At 40.1% G+C, this 14,517-nt stretch overlaps 1 protein-coding gene across 1 annotated transcript in view; it reads left to right on the top strand.

Moving 5' to 3' along the window:
- The window catches only part of LOC139738819 (2-oxoisovalerate dehydrogenase subunit beta, mitochondrial-like), an 89,384-nt gene that overhangs the window by 43,135 nt on the left and 31,732 nt on the right, over nucleotides 1-14,517 (top strand). The window contains exon 10 of the mRNA XM_071649455.1: nucleotides 2,432-2,609. Within this exon, the coding sequence (XP_071505556.1) occupies nucleotides 2,432-2,572 (141 nt within the window). The 3' untranslated portion in view covers nucleotides 2,573-2,609. The remainder of the gene's footprint in view (nucleotides 1-2,431; nucleotides 2,610-14,517) is intronic.

The raw sequence follows: 14,517 nt of genomic DNA, 5'->3' as shown, positions 1-14,517 counted from the left end.
TTTTGTATGCAGAGTGATGTTTATCCAAGGCTTGAAACATTAAAGGTGTGTTGCATGGGGAAGATAAGACAGTCTGAACATTGGTTTCTCACATGAGTATAAGCAGGTTGATAATCAGATAGGCTGGAGTTCAGAGAATTGTTGTTTTGAGCTGGGGAACAAAATTTACAGTGTTTTGATCAGTGGAAATGGCACCATAAAATTCTGCCAAGAGTAAACAGTTTATAAAAAGTATGCATTTAATGGACACAAATAATGATGAACTGAATTGAAACCTGTTCCAGAGCTTTGGTTGGATAACAACTAGTGACTACGAAAGCATGTGTTCATCTGATGACTTTTACATGGAACAAATTCTTCTACCAGTGTGCTGCAATAAGAATCATTCACTGAAAGCAGTGTTGACAGGTTTTCATATTCTTTTTTTAAGATGCCCCTGTGTTTGTTCAATCACATAAGTGCTGATAAGATTGTTTACCTATGAGGCTGTATCTGGTGAAAAGCTTGGGACTGTAGGCGGGGTCTGTCTTCAACCCTTTTAAGGCCAGTGGAGAATATATGATATTACTAAAATCAGATGGATTTCTTTCATTCGTAGTACCCCTAGCTTATTGACGCCTTGAGTGATACTGAGACAGGCTGAATATTCCTACCCCCCCCCCTGGTTTTTCTTAAAGCCATACAGATGTGGGACCATGGTTAATATTTCAACTTCTGCTAGTTTTAGATTGATTGGAAAGATTTGAAACCATCCCAAACAACTTATGTAAATTCTGCACTACATTTACTAAATCTTTTACTCTTTATGTGCCACGTTCGCACACCTGACTCTGTCGACAGCATGCCAAGTTCACATATTCCACTCAAACGCACAAACTCGCCCAAACCAATCAATAAATCGCCAAATGCCACTGTTCAATGAAAGCGCTTCTTGTCATTCCATTCCTGTGACATGAAGCTTGCATTTTATGTGGTGATTGGCTTTCAAGCAGTGCTCACTACTGGATTTGCAAGTAAATTCTGAGTTTCTGTCACTGTTTTGTGTGCAAAATCAAGTCTCTTCAGTAATACAGGTCATTTGAATGGAAAACAATCCTAGACTTGTCATATGGTTTACATTGAAGCAGAGGATCACATTTTCTCTACAACTTTGCAGATTTCATGTCCAGGGCAATGCAATCTTTAAAATTTACACAGATTTGAAAAAACAAAGTGTTTTTCTGAAAGCATGACTACGTTGCTGTCTCAGAATAATGTGGCACACAGGGGGTTTATGTCATGGCACATAAAAAGTTAAAGCTAGGGAAAACAAATCATTGCTCTGAAGTATTCAGTGCTAGCTTTTAGTTTATAAAAAGTCTTTCTTTTTTTAAATATGACCATCAAACACACACCACACCATGCCCCACACCCACACACACTTGCCTACTTGGATATTTCATTTGAAAAAAAAAAAGGAGCACACACATAAAAGTCCTCTCTGAAGGATGTGACTACCATTGTCTTGGATGATCTGAAAAAAATAAAAAAACAGAGTCCTTGCAAGGTTTTTAGCAGAATCAGAGAATACGTATCTTGTGAGAAAATGTAAAGTAAAGCAATATTTCATATGAAACATATTGAGGAATCTGTGGAATGCAACTTTACAGTCAAATTACCAAGAAACATAGTACACTGTACATGTGACTCCCATTACAACAAATTCAGCTGAACCAGCATTTTCTTTTGTTATATCAACATTTCATTACCGGTATATCCTAACATATGAAGTGTATAAGGATATCTAGGTGATGATTTTGGTCCTTAAATTTTACCGCAATGTATTTGGAAATTTGTTGTTTATAACCATGTTCATTATAACAGGAGTACACTACACATTGTGTTTTTTGTCTGTGTCATATTAGCATTTTCGTTAAATATGACTTTCTCTCTTAATTTCATTTCCCTTTGAAAATTGGTATTTCCACGATAAAAAGATACATTTCAGGGATGTCAGGTTATTTTCTGTTTCCAATGCCCCCCCCCCCCCCCAAAAAAAATGCTTCAAACAAGCAATCTATTAGACTTCGTGCCAAAATGAAAAATGAACACAAATTGAGTGAGATTACCAGTAGTGTGTAGATACATATTGTAAGTAGAAGACTAGTTCAGCCATTGTAGTATCACTTCATCTAATTTGCATATGTGGTAAATACTAATGTCACTTTTTCATGAAAATGTGAAAAAGTAAGATATCATATCTTTTTTATAGGTACAATGATGTTATGAAAACTCCACTGTTTGAATTTCTCTCAATTTGATAACATCAGCTTGCTTTGCGTTAACTCGTGCAAGGCTAGGTCTGGAATGTAGCCATGTATCACTCTCATCAATATGTGAGGCAAGAGTTAATATTGTTCATTTGTTTGTTTTGTTTGCTTTGCTTTGCCAGGAGGAATGCTTCCTTCACTTAGAGTCACCGATCCAGAGAGTGTGCGGCTGGGATTCCCCGTTCCCCCACATGTTTGAACCGTTCTATCTCCCTGACAAGTGGCGATGTCTGGATGCCATCAAAAAGATGATCAACTACTAGTCTTCGTCCCAGTCCTCATCTCAAATTAAACAGCATGGTGAGTCTGGAAGCTATATTACTTCCAACAACGAGATGTACTGGAGGCATTTCGTGAAGCGGTTTATCTGACAGGTTTGTCAGACAAAGTTGCTCTCTGCCAATCAGATGCCATGATTTCGGTAGCTTATGACAGTTTGTGAGAAAAAATATCTGACAAAATGCTTCATGAAATGCCCCCCTGGACAGGACTTTGTCGGTAGTAGATGACAAAGTCGTGTCCTATCCAAAGAGGATATATAAGTAGGTACTAGACTGTTTTAATATTGGCCTTACGCCCTGTGTTCTGTATACGTGGAATATTTCGTGAGGTTTTTATTTTTACACATTTTTTGCGAGTCAGCTGCTATTCGCGAAATTTATAACATGCGAAAATATTGTCTCTGATTCTGAGATGAATGTGACATACGCATACAAATTTCTCCATTCAGTACAGGACTCCACAATTGCGAATTTAACCACTCGCGAAATTGTTGGGAAGTCTTGATTCACAAAAATTTAGACTTGCGAAATATATGGCTTATACAGTAATTGTTCTGTGAATGCGCGGAGGGACATGAGGGGCTAGGCTCACCCCATATGGCGGACATTGCTCCTTGCTAGCATACGAGCAGTCAAGGAACAGCCAAATCAAGGAGTGCGGACTGGCATAGAAGTTCGAAAATTCAAGTACGCCACGTATGATTATTCTGGAAAGCACGCACAGCGCACACGCACGCGGAGTGAAGTCCACCATTACAAAGTAGGGCACTCCAGCCCTCTGTGATCACAGACATGATGACACAATCTGCCCTCTATAGACAGCGAGTAAACCTCTTTGGTACGATCAAAGCTGCCATTTTTCTTCCGCCTCTCCCCATTTTCCTCCACCTCGTATTCTTCCACTAATCCCTTCTCCTCCTTGATCTTTCCCCTCATCCCCTCTTGCCTCTTGTTTTCCTCCTCCACCTCTTCCTGTGGTACATATTATTTGTCTGGTTGTAACCAATCACTGAAGATTACAGATCACCTGTGATTAACTGCAAAATGCTGTATGCTGTTAACTCATTTTGCAGAGGATTTATAAAACAGACAAATTCAGCAGATTTTTCCCCTCTTTTTCACATGAAGTGATATGGGTTGTTATGTTAAAAAGAACACAAAAATGAATGGGTGGGAGTGTTCTACACGTCAGTCCCTTGTTTCATGTGTCACCCACAGAAGAGAGTATTTGACGTTGGCCCGGTTTCTTAAAATTATTATCAATAACAAGGTGTGATAGTTGTTATAAGTTACTGAAATCCTTGCATGTGATTGGCTGAGAGCAAATTTGTCATAGGAAGGTGGCAGTTGTTACTGATATTTAGAAAACGGGACCCAGGTTGTGTGGAGAGACATGTTTATGTGGTGTAATTGCATCATTCCTTGTTCACTGCCCACTGGGGTACATTCAAAACCATGAATGGGGACCATCGCTGAGTATGTGCATCAAAGTGTCCACTCATCTGTAATGGTCAATTTCAGTAGAGATTCTTCAGCTATGTGTGTGTACTTTAAAGGCATAATTTACCATTTGGAGAAGAAGCAAAAACCCAGCATTAGTGCTTTAAATTATTTAAATTGATGTAGACATAAATGCAAACATTCAAATATACATGCACTAGCACAGAATAAATTTCCACATGCAGCACAACGAATAGAAAGAAACGTTAAATCAGCGGATTTATAGTACCATACGTTAAAATAATGGTTATAAAAGCAAACATGTATACGACTGTACATATCCTCTGAAAAACAAACAAACATTCTACTCATCTAATATCACATCACCTTACAGTACTAATCATTACTATCATATTAATATTGCATCGCACTTCAAAAAAAGAAAAAATACATGTACGACATGTGTATGGTGATATACAGCTGTACATACAATGTAGGCCTAGATAAACTATACGAATACATGTCCAACCGTGAAAAACAGGAAAAACCAGCTTCCATGTGTGTATATCATATCGAATATAAGATATATCAAATATGAAATCATATCAAATCCAGAAAAGAAAAACAAATCATATTAAACATCCCCCTTGGCATCGTGCCAGTAGTGATGGAGCCAGGTTTGGCATCATGCCAACTTTCCATGTTTGCCCTCAGGGCTCTCTGTGAATGTGGTAATCTTTGATCTGTTAGGAAAAATCTTACCCCCTATTCAGACACATGCCATTTTATACCAAAACTCGATAACGAAACGACGTATAAAGAATCATCATATAGCCGACAGACCGTTCAGACACTAATTTCAACCGTTCTGGGACACGTCGTATAGATGTGCAGTTTCCCACTGCGCATGCTGTTATAGTCATGAGTGACAGCTGTGGGGTCACCTTTCGTAAGCGCTCCCATTAAGCCCCGCCCATTTATACTATTATTCTATGGTCGCCATACGTTCAGACGCACACGGAATGCTGATTCGTTATCAAGTTCTAATTCGAAACGATGCTCTGACCGTCGTTTCGCTATACGTCGTTTCCTTATACGTAATTTCGTTAGTCAGCATTCAGACGTATAAATTCATCGTATAGCTATACCGTTCTAGTGTAAATTTTTTTTGCGTCTGAATGCCCTGTTAGTTTTACGTTTTTCTTACTTTTCCTGATATGGTAGGGATTGTCTAGATGGCCTCTAGACATGTTATCACCTTGACGATAAGGCTGTGCATTTTCTTTTTCTTTTCTTTTCTTTTTTTTGTGCTGTGTGGGAAGTGTTTTGTTATCATGCACAACCACAACATTTTCATTTCAATCTATCACCTAACAGGATTAGACCATTGTAAGCATTTCGAGAATGATAGTATAAAACGACTTGGCCCGAGCTAAAGTTAGCTCACTTCAGAAGCGAGCTAAAAGTCGTGCCCAGTATAAAATGGGGTATCAAACTCAGAATAGGTTTTGTGCACATTTGGTACATATATGTTTGCACTACTCTTATGTCTACTACTAAAACTGCAACAACTCGTTGACTTCAGGCGTAAGGGAATAAAGAGTTGCTTCATTATCACTTACTAGACCTCTCAACTTTTCTCCTCCTCAATGACCATTCCTATGCAGTTTTGATAATCTGGTAGAGCAACATGTATGCTGATAAACTAAATTACATTAGTTGCATTCACACACAGTTGCCAAACTTGAAGTTTAGATTGAAAATTTAACTGTCGTTGATTAACTCCATTCGTGATTGACGCGGGTTCACATTCGAACCTAAACTTTAAGTTACAACTTTTGAGTGAGCCCCACTCGATGATTACAACCGAAGTGCAGAGTCTTTGCTTGATGACCTTATGGCCATACAAAATAACGCAGCAAACGAGACCCGAGGTTCATGCTAACTCACAAGCTTATTGATTATTGTGTCCACACTGAGCAAAACTACTAGTGGGGACCCCCCCCCCCCCCCTGTGGCTCGTGGAGAGAGCGTAAACCCTAAGATGTCTCGTGGTTCTAATCATCAACTAAACTTTAAGATTGCTAACTTTCGAGTGTGGCCACAAGGTGCTAAACTACAAGCGAGAGTTAAGTTTTCGACCTAAACTTTAAGTTTAGGAACAGCGTGTGTATCTAACTATTATATGGCATCAACACAGCACTAGGACTTTATATAGAACATTCTGTATATGAACTAGCCTTGCCATGAGAAGGTCCCATGGAAGGTATGGTATTTTGAGGTGAGATTACTTTCCTGTTCTTTTGTCATGATGCTTTATATCCTTGACGAAATATTTGATGGCATTTTAAAAGCAGTTTTTAAAATAACTGCAAGGTCGTGCATCTGAGCTCCAGGTGAAGATCAGACTTTTTCATGCAGACCCTATGCAGGAGTGGGAATTCCCCACAGATCCTACTGTACCACCAGTAGAAGTAAGCCAGGTCTGTGGGATTGCCCTTCCATCTCACTTGCGTGGTCTGGACACTGCCAGCTATACATATACCACACCACTATCCTTGTCCTATGTTAGTGCATTGACTGCTAGATGAAGACTGCAAGCGATACACTCTCTTTCTGGCAAAATTTTCAAAGTTAGATGTGTGGAAATCCCAAATACGTGCAATACACTTTGTACCACAGAGTGTGATGTGTAACTGAATGATGTGAAGAAGTTAATTTATGGAATGAATCAAGTGGGGATTTTGTAGCTTTATCATACAATTGAGAGCACTGAACTAAAAGTTCATCCCAAGATTTACGCCAACATTCCATATCAAATTTCTTTGTCGTCGGTTGATCAGTTTGTGCTATTTGTCATTGAGTTCTGAGAATCAGGAATTGGAGCAGCAAATTATTAATGGGAGCATAGTATTACAGGCATGATATTCTGTAGATTTGAATCTGATTTCAGATTTTTTTTTTCTCAAGTCTACACACATTTTGCTTTTTCCAAGTATCAAAATCACCTAAAAATTTTGATTTCTGATTTCCTTAGCAAACCTCAATATCATCCCTGTATTAAAAGCAGTGTAGTTGGCCCTCAGTATGTGAACCAGTGTATGCATTAGAAAAGTACCGGTATACTCTTGCAAAGCAAATGGGACACAGACCACGTGGAAATCACTGAATGTATTGATATCCACCATAACAATCAGTTTGTAATGTTGCTGTACTCTGTAGAGAATTCAACTTTCTCAAAGTTGACTCAGTTGTAAGCCATCTACTTAATGTATAGTGACTGATGTTATGATATTGTTGCATTCAACTATGTGTGCCTGGTATTGCTGAATAGATTGGTCAGTGGAGAGGGATTAAAGACACAATTTACCATTTGCACACACACACTCTAAAAACATTCAGCTTTAGTGCTTCAAATGTATCTCAAATGTTAGTGAGGGAAAGAAACAGCCAGTGTAAAAAGTTAATCAGTATAATGAATGTTAAGTATTGTTAAATGTTTAAAAAAAAAATGTGAGCAATAGTTATAATAGCATTGTGTCTAGACTAAACCATCTACAGTTATGGTTTAGTGAGAAAAATAGTGATAACTCCTTACATTTTAGGCTTTATTGCAAAATTTTTATGTGGTAAGATGTTTTGTGATACAACTGATGACCTACTTATATGCATCAAATGTGATAACTCGAGCATCTTTAAAATCACCACTCCCAATGATAAACAGTACCTTTAAAAGAAGATTTGCATCATAAGAACATTGTGTGTTGCATTGCAAATAGCAGTGGGTTTCAAATATGAGGGTAGTTGCCACAAGTCGCTATTCTTCGTACCACCCGGTGTACTTTTGTCACCTTAGTCCCATCTCACTATCCTTTTTTGGCAAGGTCTCGTGGCTGTGAAAGAGACTAACTGCGAGAGAACGGGTGAATGTGAGACTGAGCGGCGCAGCCGCGAGGCCTTTTGAAACCTTACATGAATTTCTTATCTTGAGCCTTGTTTCTCGCCGATTCTGCTACCCTATAGGGTAGCGGCCAATCAGCGACCGCATTGTCACCACGCCGTCGCATCCAATGAATATGCATAGGTATGCATGTCGGCGGATCGCTCATCCGTAGCTGCCTGCATTGCCAGCGCAGCTTTGACATGTCCTCATTAGCATACCAGCTGTGCTCTGACTCATGAATATATGTAAGAGTAATTCATATTCGCCTTCGTCGGGAGGCGGTAGGGAATAAAACCCAGGTTTCCAAAGGCCTCGTGGCTGCGCCACTCGGTCTCGCGTTCACTCGTTTCTCGCAGTTCTCGGTGTGGCGAGTTAGGATGCGTTTATGCTTCCATTTTGGGGGCCAAAATCAGGCTTTTGAAACGTGATTAGTGCAAAACGCTGTTGCGTTCATGCTCATCTTGATAGAAACGCTGATTCAAAACGCCGATCCAAAATGCACAAAAAGGTGCGTTTACGATCGGCGTTTCTGACTAATCACGTTTGACGGGGAAGCATGAACGCAACAGCGTTTCTAAACGCGTTTAGAGTGACGTCATCTAAATGCCTTTCCGGTTCACGTGAAAAAGCGCACGCCCGGCCAGCCAGCTACCCTGGCCTGTGCAGTTTTCCCATGTACTGTGCATACGCATGTCTTTCCCAGCTGCTCTCCCAGGCCAGGCCACCGATCACAGTACGTGCCCCAATTTGACCTGCCTCTGCTGAGGTCAGCGAAGCAATCGCAAACGCTCTTTCCAACTCTCTCAAAGAAAGTGAGCATAAATAGTAATAAATAATAAACGGCGCTTTGAATCAGCGTTTTGAATCAGTGTTTCAAAACACTGATTCTGCCTTCGCAAATTGAGCGTAAACACACCCTTAGTCTCAATCTTCAGCCACGAGGCCTTGTCAAAAGGCTACCTTCTCACCGACCTTATCATATTTCCTTGTGGAGCTACCACATTCAACAAACTGCAATGTGCACTATCACCCTACCATGCAAAATACTCCTCTTTCAAGAAAGATCTCCAATGAGTGATGAGCAAATCACAACTCACACACTTAAGAGATCTTTCTCCAATCATTCATCGCATAGAGCAGGAGGCGTGCATACAGTAGCCCAATGAAGTGGTCCACCCCAAGTTCTCACCACTGGACCTGATGGAAGACCAGGGCCCTGTTGCATGAAAGTGGAGATCAAACGTAAGCCAGAAAATCAAACTCAAGGTCTCTGATTACTCAATTCTGATTGGCTAATATCTGACATTAATATGCTTGATCTTTTTCACTTATGTTTGATTGCATTGTTTTATGCAACAGGGCTCAGCTAGTGCAGCTGCATATGGGCTGTCAAGCAATCTCGTCAGATGGAAAATGAAAACAGACAGACAAGTTAACAAACAAACAAACAAACAAACAAACAAACAAACAAACTAACTAACTAACTAACTAACCAACTACAGACCCATCTCTACAGGATTCTCAAGTCTCCATAGGCTTTGTACATAATTGGCCATGTTCTAGCAGGTATACAGTGTATGTGTTGAGTAAGAGATGCAAAGCTGTTACACAACCATGGTATATTATTATGCAACATCTACAAGATTCTAGCTATCTGATTGGTCAATTGCCCCATTACATCACATATACATTCAAAAGTACCATTTGCAGTGTTGCTATAGAGTGTCCAATTTTTGTCAAGCAAATTTGGATATTGCACAGCTATGATCACCATTTACATTTATTTGTGCTCTTTAATAATCAACTGCATAGTTTCTGCAGCATTACATGTCTCTGATGTCACAATACACACATGCCTTTGCTTCATGCACTCAAGGAAGTTACAAGCACGCATTCAGTCACTCGTTTAACCGTCCACAATTACTCAAGCAATGTCTTAATTTTGTTCATGACTGTGTTGCAAAACATCCTTTGCCGCATGGTGTTGCTGCCGGTTACAAGTGTGCACTGAGTCAGTTGTTTTGCTGTAAACAACAACCCATCACTGTTGCGTAAAGCTATGTCACATCACATGGTATATTGTAAGACCATTTGTCTTTTGTGCAGAATGGTTGCCATTTCTGTATAATGTTTTCAAGAATCAGTGTTTGCCACATCAGTTCATGTCTGTGGTGTTGTGTAAAAACAGATAGTATACCATGCAAGGTCTCTACTCATGTAACGAAACAAGATTTCACACTTGGTGAAAGATGAGACGCACTATTCAACTCAGCGTTTCCTCCTTGAATAGAGTTCCCCTATCTTTCACCTGAAATGAAATCTTGCACCATCCCACGTGTGATCATTCACTGTCATCCCACTGACACCATGGCACTGTTCAGCTAAACATACCTTAATATTTGCATTCAATGGCAGGCAACCATATAGACACTGGGATCCGTCACATAATGCCAAAGGACAACAAGAGGGAATTAAAAATGTAATATTTACACAGGTCCTGACTGGGCTGTTATGAGAAACAAATTTAGACATCATTCACTAAGACTTGAATAGTGCTTCGCAAAAACAGATGTAATAGTATACAAATATTGACTGCTCATGAGGATGATGGTGGAAATTATCATTCCCGAGGTGCTTTTCATACCGACCCTTCTATCACCCCGAGGCGTTAGCCGAGGGGTGATGGAAGGGTCGGTATGAAAAGCACCGAGGGAGTGATAATTTCCACCACCATCCGAATACAGAGCAGTTAATATTTGTTTTATATACCTCATCGTTTAAGACTTAACCAAGATCTAGGGCTAGGCAAATACGAAGTAAATTCTAACTGTTAGGCCTAACGTTAGCCCTAAAATCAGGCCACAGCGCTCGCTTGCATGGTTTTCGTGCATTTCGTAGACTACCCAAAACGCACGGTAATCACTCACAGTAAGTCACACGGCCTTCGGCGAGCTCCTGCATAAAATCTTGGCAGAAGATTACAGTATACGTCCAGTTTCCCGTCGCTCGTGTTTTAATTCGATATTTCCAACATGCTGAGATTTGTCTCTGCTTCGGGATCCTAAGAAATCCTAAAGACAAAGTGTACGATCTTTGATTCAGCTCACTTCAAATCACGGAAGAGCGCTCGATCATCATGCCATGTTGAAACATGCCTGCTGTGCGCTCACTGAGTGCGATGATTGTGCATGTACGATGCGCGTAGTGAACGTCCTTGGAGGGGTTGCGGACACCGTGCGCGAAGTCTAGTGTACTTGTTATGTGTACAAAAGTCGCGGAGGGTTTACAAATTCTATCACGAGGGTTTTGACTTACTATCACGAGGGTTTTGCCTTTCTATCACGAGGGTTTTGCCTTTCTATCACTTACATGAAAACCCTAAGGCAAGATAGACGGGACTACACCTTGTCACATGATATACTTTTGACCAATAAGTGATACGAATCTCACTTATGAGGTATATAATATATTTTAGTAATTGCAAAATAAGTACATTATACCTGCTGGCATGCATTATTGGTCCATAAATAAAAAAAAGTTCAGTTGGGCTGAGTTTGTGGATTTAAATGATCTTTTTCTGAATTACTGTCCGAATTTAGGCTGTCGGTTTACTAGGTTTCTACAATGGGGATGGGGGATTCAACATCTACATTGTAGGATAATGTTTATGATGACATACATGGCTGCTTTTTCAGTATACACGCCATTGACACAGGAATTAAGGCTCAAACCAAGAATTATCTTAACTTTAATCCTTTCTCTGTTCCAGCCCTAATTCTAGTCACGCTTCATTGCAAGACGAATGTAAAGACAGTGTGTTTGGATACAGCATAACAAATCTGTTTTAATACAACAGTATTAAAAGGAATCTCTGCATCTCTTTATACTGGAAAACAGAGCAAGCATAACATGCATGCTTGGATGGCTTCAACATTAACCCGTTGAGGACGAGTCCCGAGTATACTCGGGCATGTGTCTATGGGAAATGCGTGTTGTAGCAAAATCAGTCCGTCCTCAACAGGTTAACACTAGATCTCAGATCAACACTGCATCCAGCTTTACACAAGATTAGGTGGCAGCAAAACTTGGAAAATTGCACCACAGTTGACTGCCGAGTTTGGAAAATGTGGAGAGTGATGTACAACATTGCTCAGTACAGGAAGGTTCTCCTCACCTCCCTGCTCAGTATAATCCTTGTAGATGGTAGATAGTGACATTTCTAGTTCGCCAAGAATGACATTTCTTAGGAAGTAAAGCATATGTACAAACAAAGAAATCATAGGACAACATCTAAAAACCAATTCCCTAAAGGAAAATAAAACCCAAACACAGGGATGCCAGTTTTCCGGCAATAGCTGGAATTCCGGCTTTTTCATATTTTGGTGTCCAATTTCCGGCTTCGTGATATTATTTCCGTCTGTGTGGGAAAGCCGGAAAACACGAGAAAGAAACAAAGAAAGAAAGAAAGAAAAACGAAAAAATATGATCATTTAAACTTACGGGACATTCACTTTCACGATTTCTGTAGTATGTTTCGCATATACTTGGGCATGAGAATATCATAAAACGACTGTCATGCAAAACTAGCGCGATGTTGCTGCTGGTAGCTGGGACATGCAACACGTGCGATGATAGCGATCGAACAGTGTGTGGTGTTTCTATGCGATGTACTATGTGCGGTCGCTGTGCATGAATCATACCAAGGAGCTTGCGAAGCTCCTTGATCATACTGCGCACTCGCTATAGCTACAGCGCTGAGACGGTGTGGTGAGTCGATTGAGTCAGCTGAACGAAGCAAAACTACGGATTTTACGGCACTAGGACTTCTTTATTTTTGCTACAAATTCCTTTTTTTTTCTAGAATACGACCACATTATTGTCTGGAAAGCGTTATACCAGCACATGCGATCGCGATCGAACAACGTGTGGTGTTTCTAGGCGATATAGTGCGGTGCATGGATCATGCTGCACTCTCGCTATAGCTACAGCGCTGAGAGAGTATGGTGAGTCGATCGAGTCAGCTGAACGAAGCAAAACTACTGAGTTTACGGCACTAGGACTTCTTTAATTTTGCTACAAATTCATTTCTCTGGATTAGATTTGAGGGAAGAAGAGCCCTCAGAAATGCTCAGATTGCACCAGAGAGCATCTAAGAACCCCAGAGCTTCCAGGGCTCTTAAGCGGGCCCTGGACCCCGGCCGAAGGGACTTCGCGCTTCGCGCACATCAATTTCGTTCACAAAAAAAATTTCCGGCCCAAGAGCAATTTGCCACTGGCATCCCTGCAAACATATGTCAATTGCATGAATGCAGCAACATTAGTAGAACACATCAGTGAGGTACATATGACAATCCATTGAAAAGTTATGAATTTGCGAAGTATCGGTGCAGCCATCGCTGGAAAAGACTACTTTAGCTCTTGACATCACATATGTACAGCTACATGAATATGTAAAGAGAATTCCCCAAAATTTGATTTTTATGGAAAGTATAAATTTCTTTGACTTGTTACTGACATTAGGGTAATATCATTCCCCCTGTTTTTTGAAAGAGGAAAGTCAAGTGCTTTTTATTATGCTAGATGAGAGAAATTGTGTTAAAATTAAATTTTCTTCATAATTTCTCTGTACTGTCGTACATGATACACTTGTATGTGACATCACAATGTTTTTAGTCTTCCCATCCAGCTTGGCTGTGCCATAACTTTTGAAATTCATGATTACTTTATTGAACATATTGTCCAATTTTCCTCAAAGTTTGCTGATGTGTATATTGTCCAATTTTCCTCAAACTTTGCTGATGTGTTCTGCGGATTTTGTTGCATAACATCAAGTCACATATATATTTGGGTTTCATTTGCCTTTAAAGGCATAAGTTACCATTTGCAGATGGAACAAAAAGCCTGCATTAGTGCTTTGAAATAGGTCCAAAATGTGAGTTTGGGAAAGAAACAACCACTATAAAAATTTGAATCCGAATAACCAATGTCAAGTATTGTTAGAGAGACAAAATGTGAACAATAGTTATGATAAGAATGTTACCAGACTAAACCTTCTACAATTATGGTTCAATGAGAAAAACACTGATATCTCCTTATATTTCAGGCTTTAGTGCAAAAATGTTATATGGTAGGATGTTTCGTGATACAACAGACCTACACATAATGATTATGCATCAAATGAGAGATCTTGAACATTTTTTAAAATCACTGTTCCCAAAGGTAAATGGGATCTTTAAAGAAAGTAAGCAAAGTCAACGAATCATAGGAGGCCAACTGTGGGCAAGCCTGAAAGAGAAGTGAAGAGAGAACCTTTTTTAAAGGTAGAGCGTGACCTTGGGGGCCTCTCAGTGTAGGGTGCCTCTTGGGGTGTGAGTCTGGCTTGAGGTGATAGCAGCTACTGTGTGAATCAACGGAAAGTGGGCGGACGGTCACCTGTTCACAGCAATAGGTTAGGATGTTTCACCCCCATTTTTGTGTGGCTCAAGGCGTTCAAGGTGCAGGGTGGCGATAGCCAAAACCTTGGCCAAACTCCAGCCAATTTCCC

This window comes from Diadema antillarum, unplaced genomic scaffold (assembly GCF_040938485.1).
Source record: "Diadema antillarum isolate AM-2024a unplaced genomic scaffold, OU_Dant_1.0 seq00000768_RagTag, whole genome shotgun sequence".
In the NCBI taxonomy this organism is placed as follows: Eukaryota; Metazoa; Echinodermata; class Echinoidea; order Diadematoida; family Diadematidae; genus Diadema; species Diadema antillarum.
Note: the sequence above shows the minus strand (reverse complement) of the source record. Positions and strands in the feature narration are given on the sequence as shown.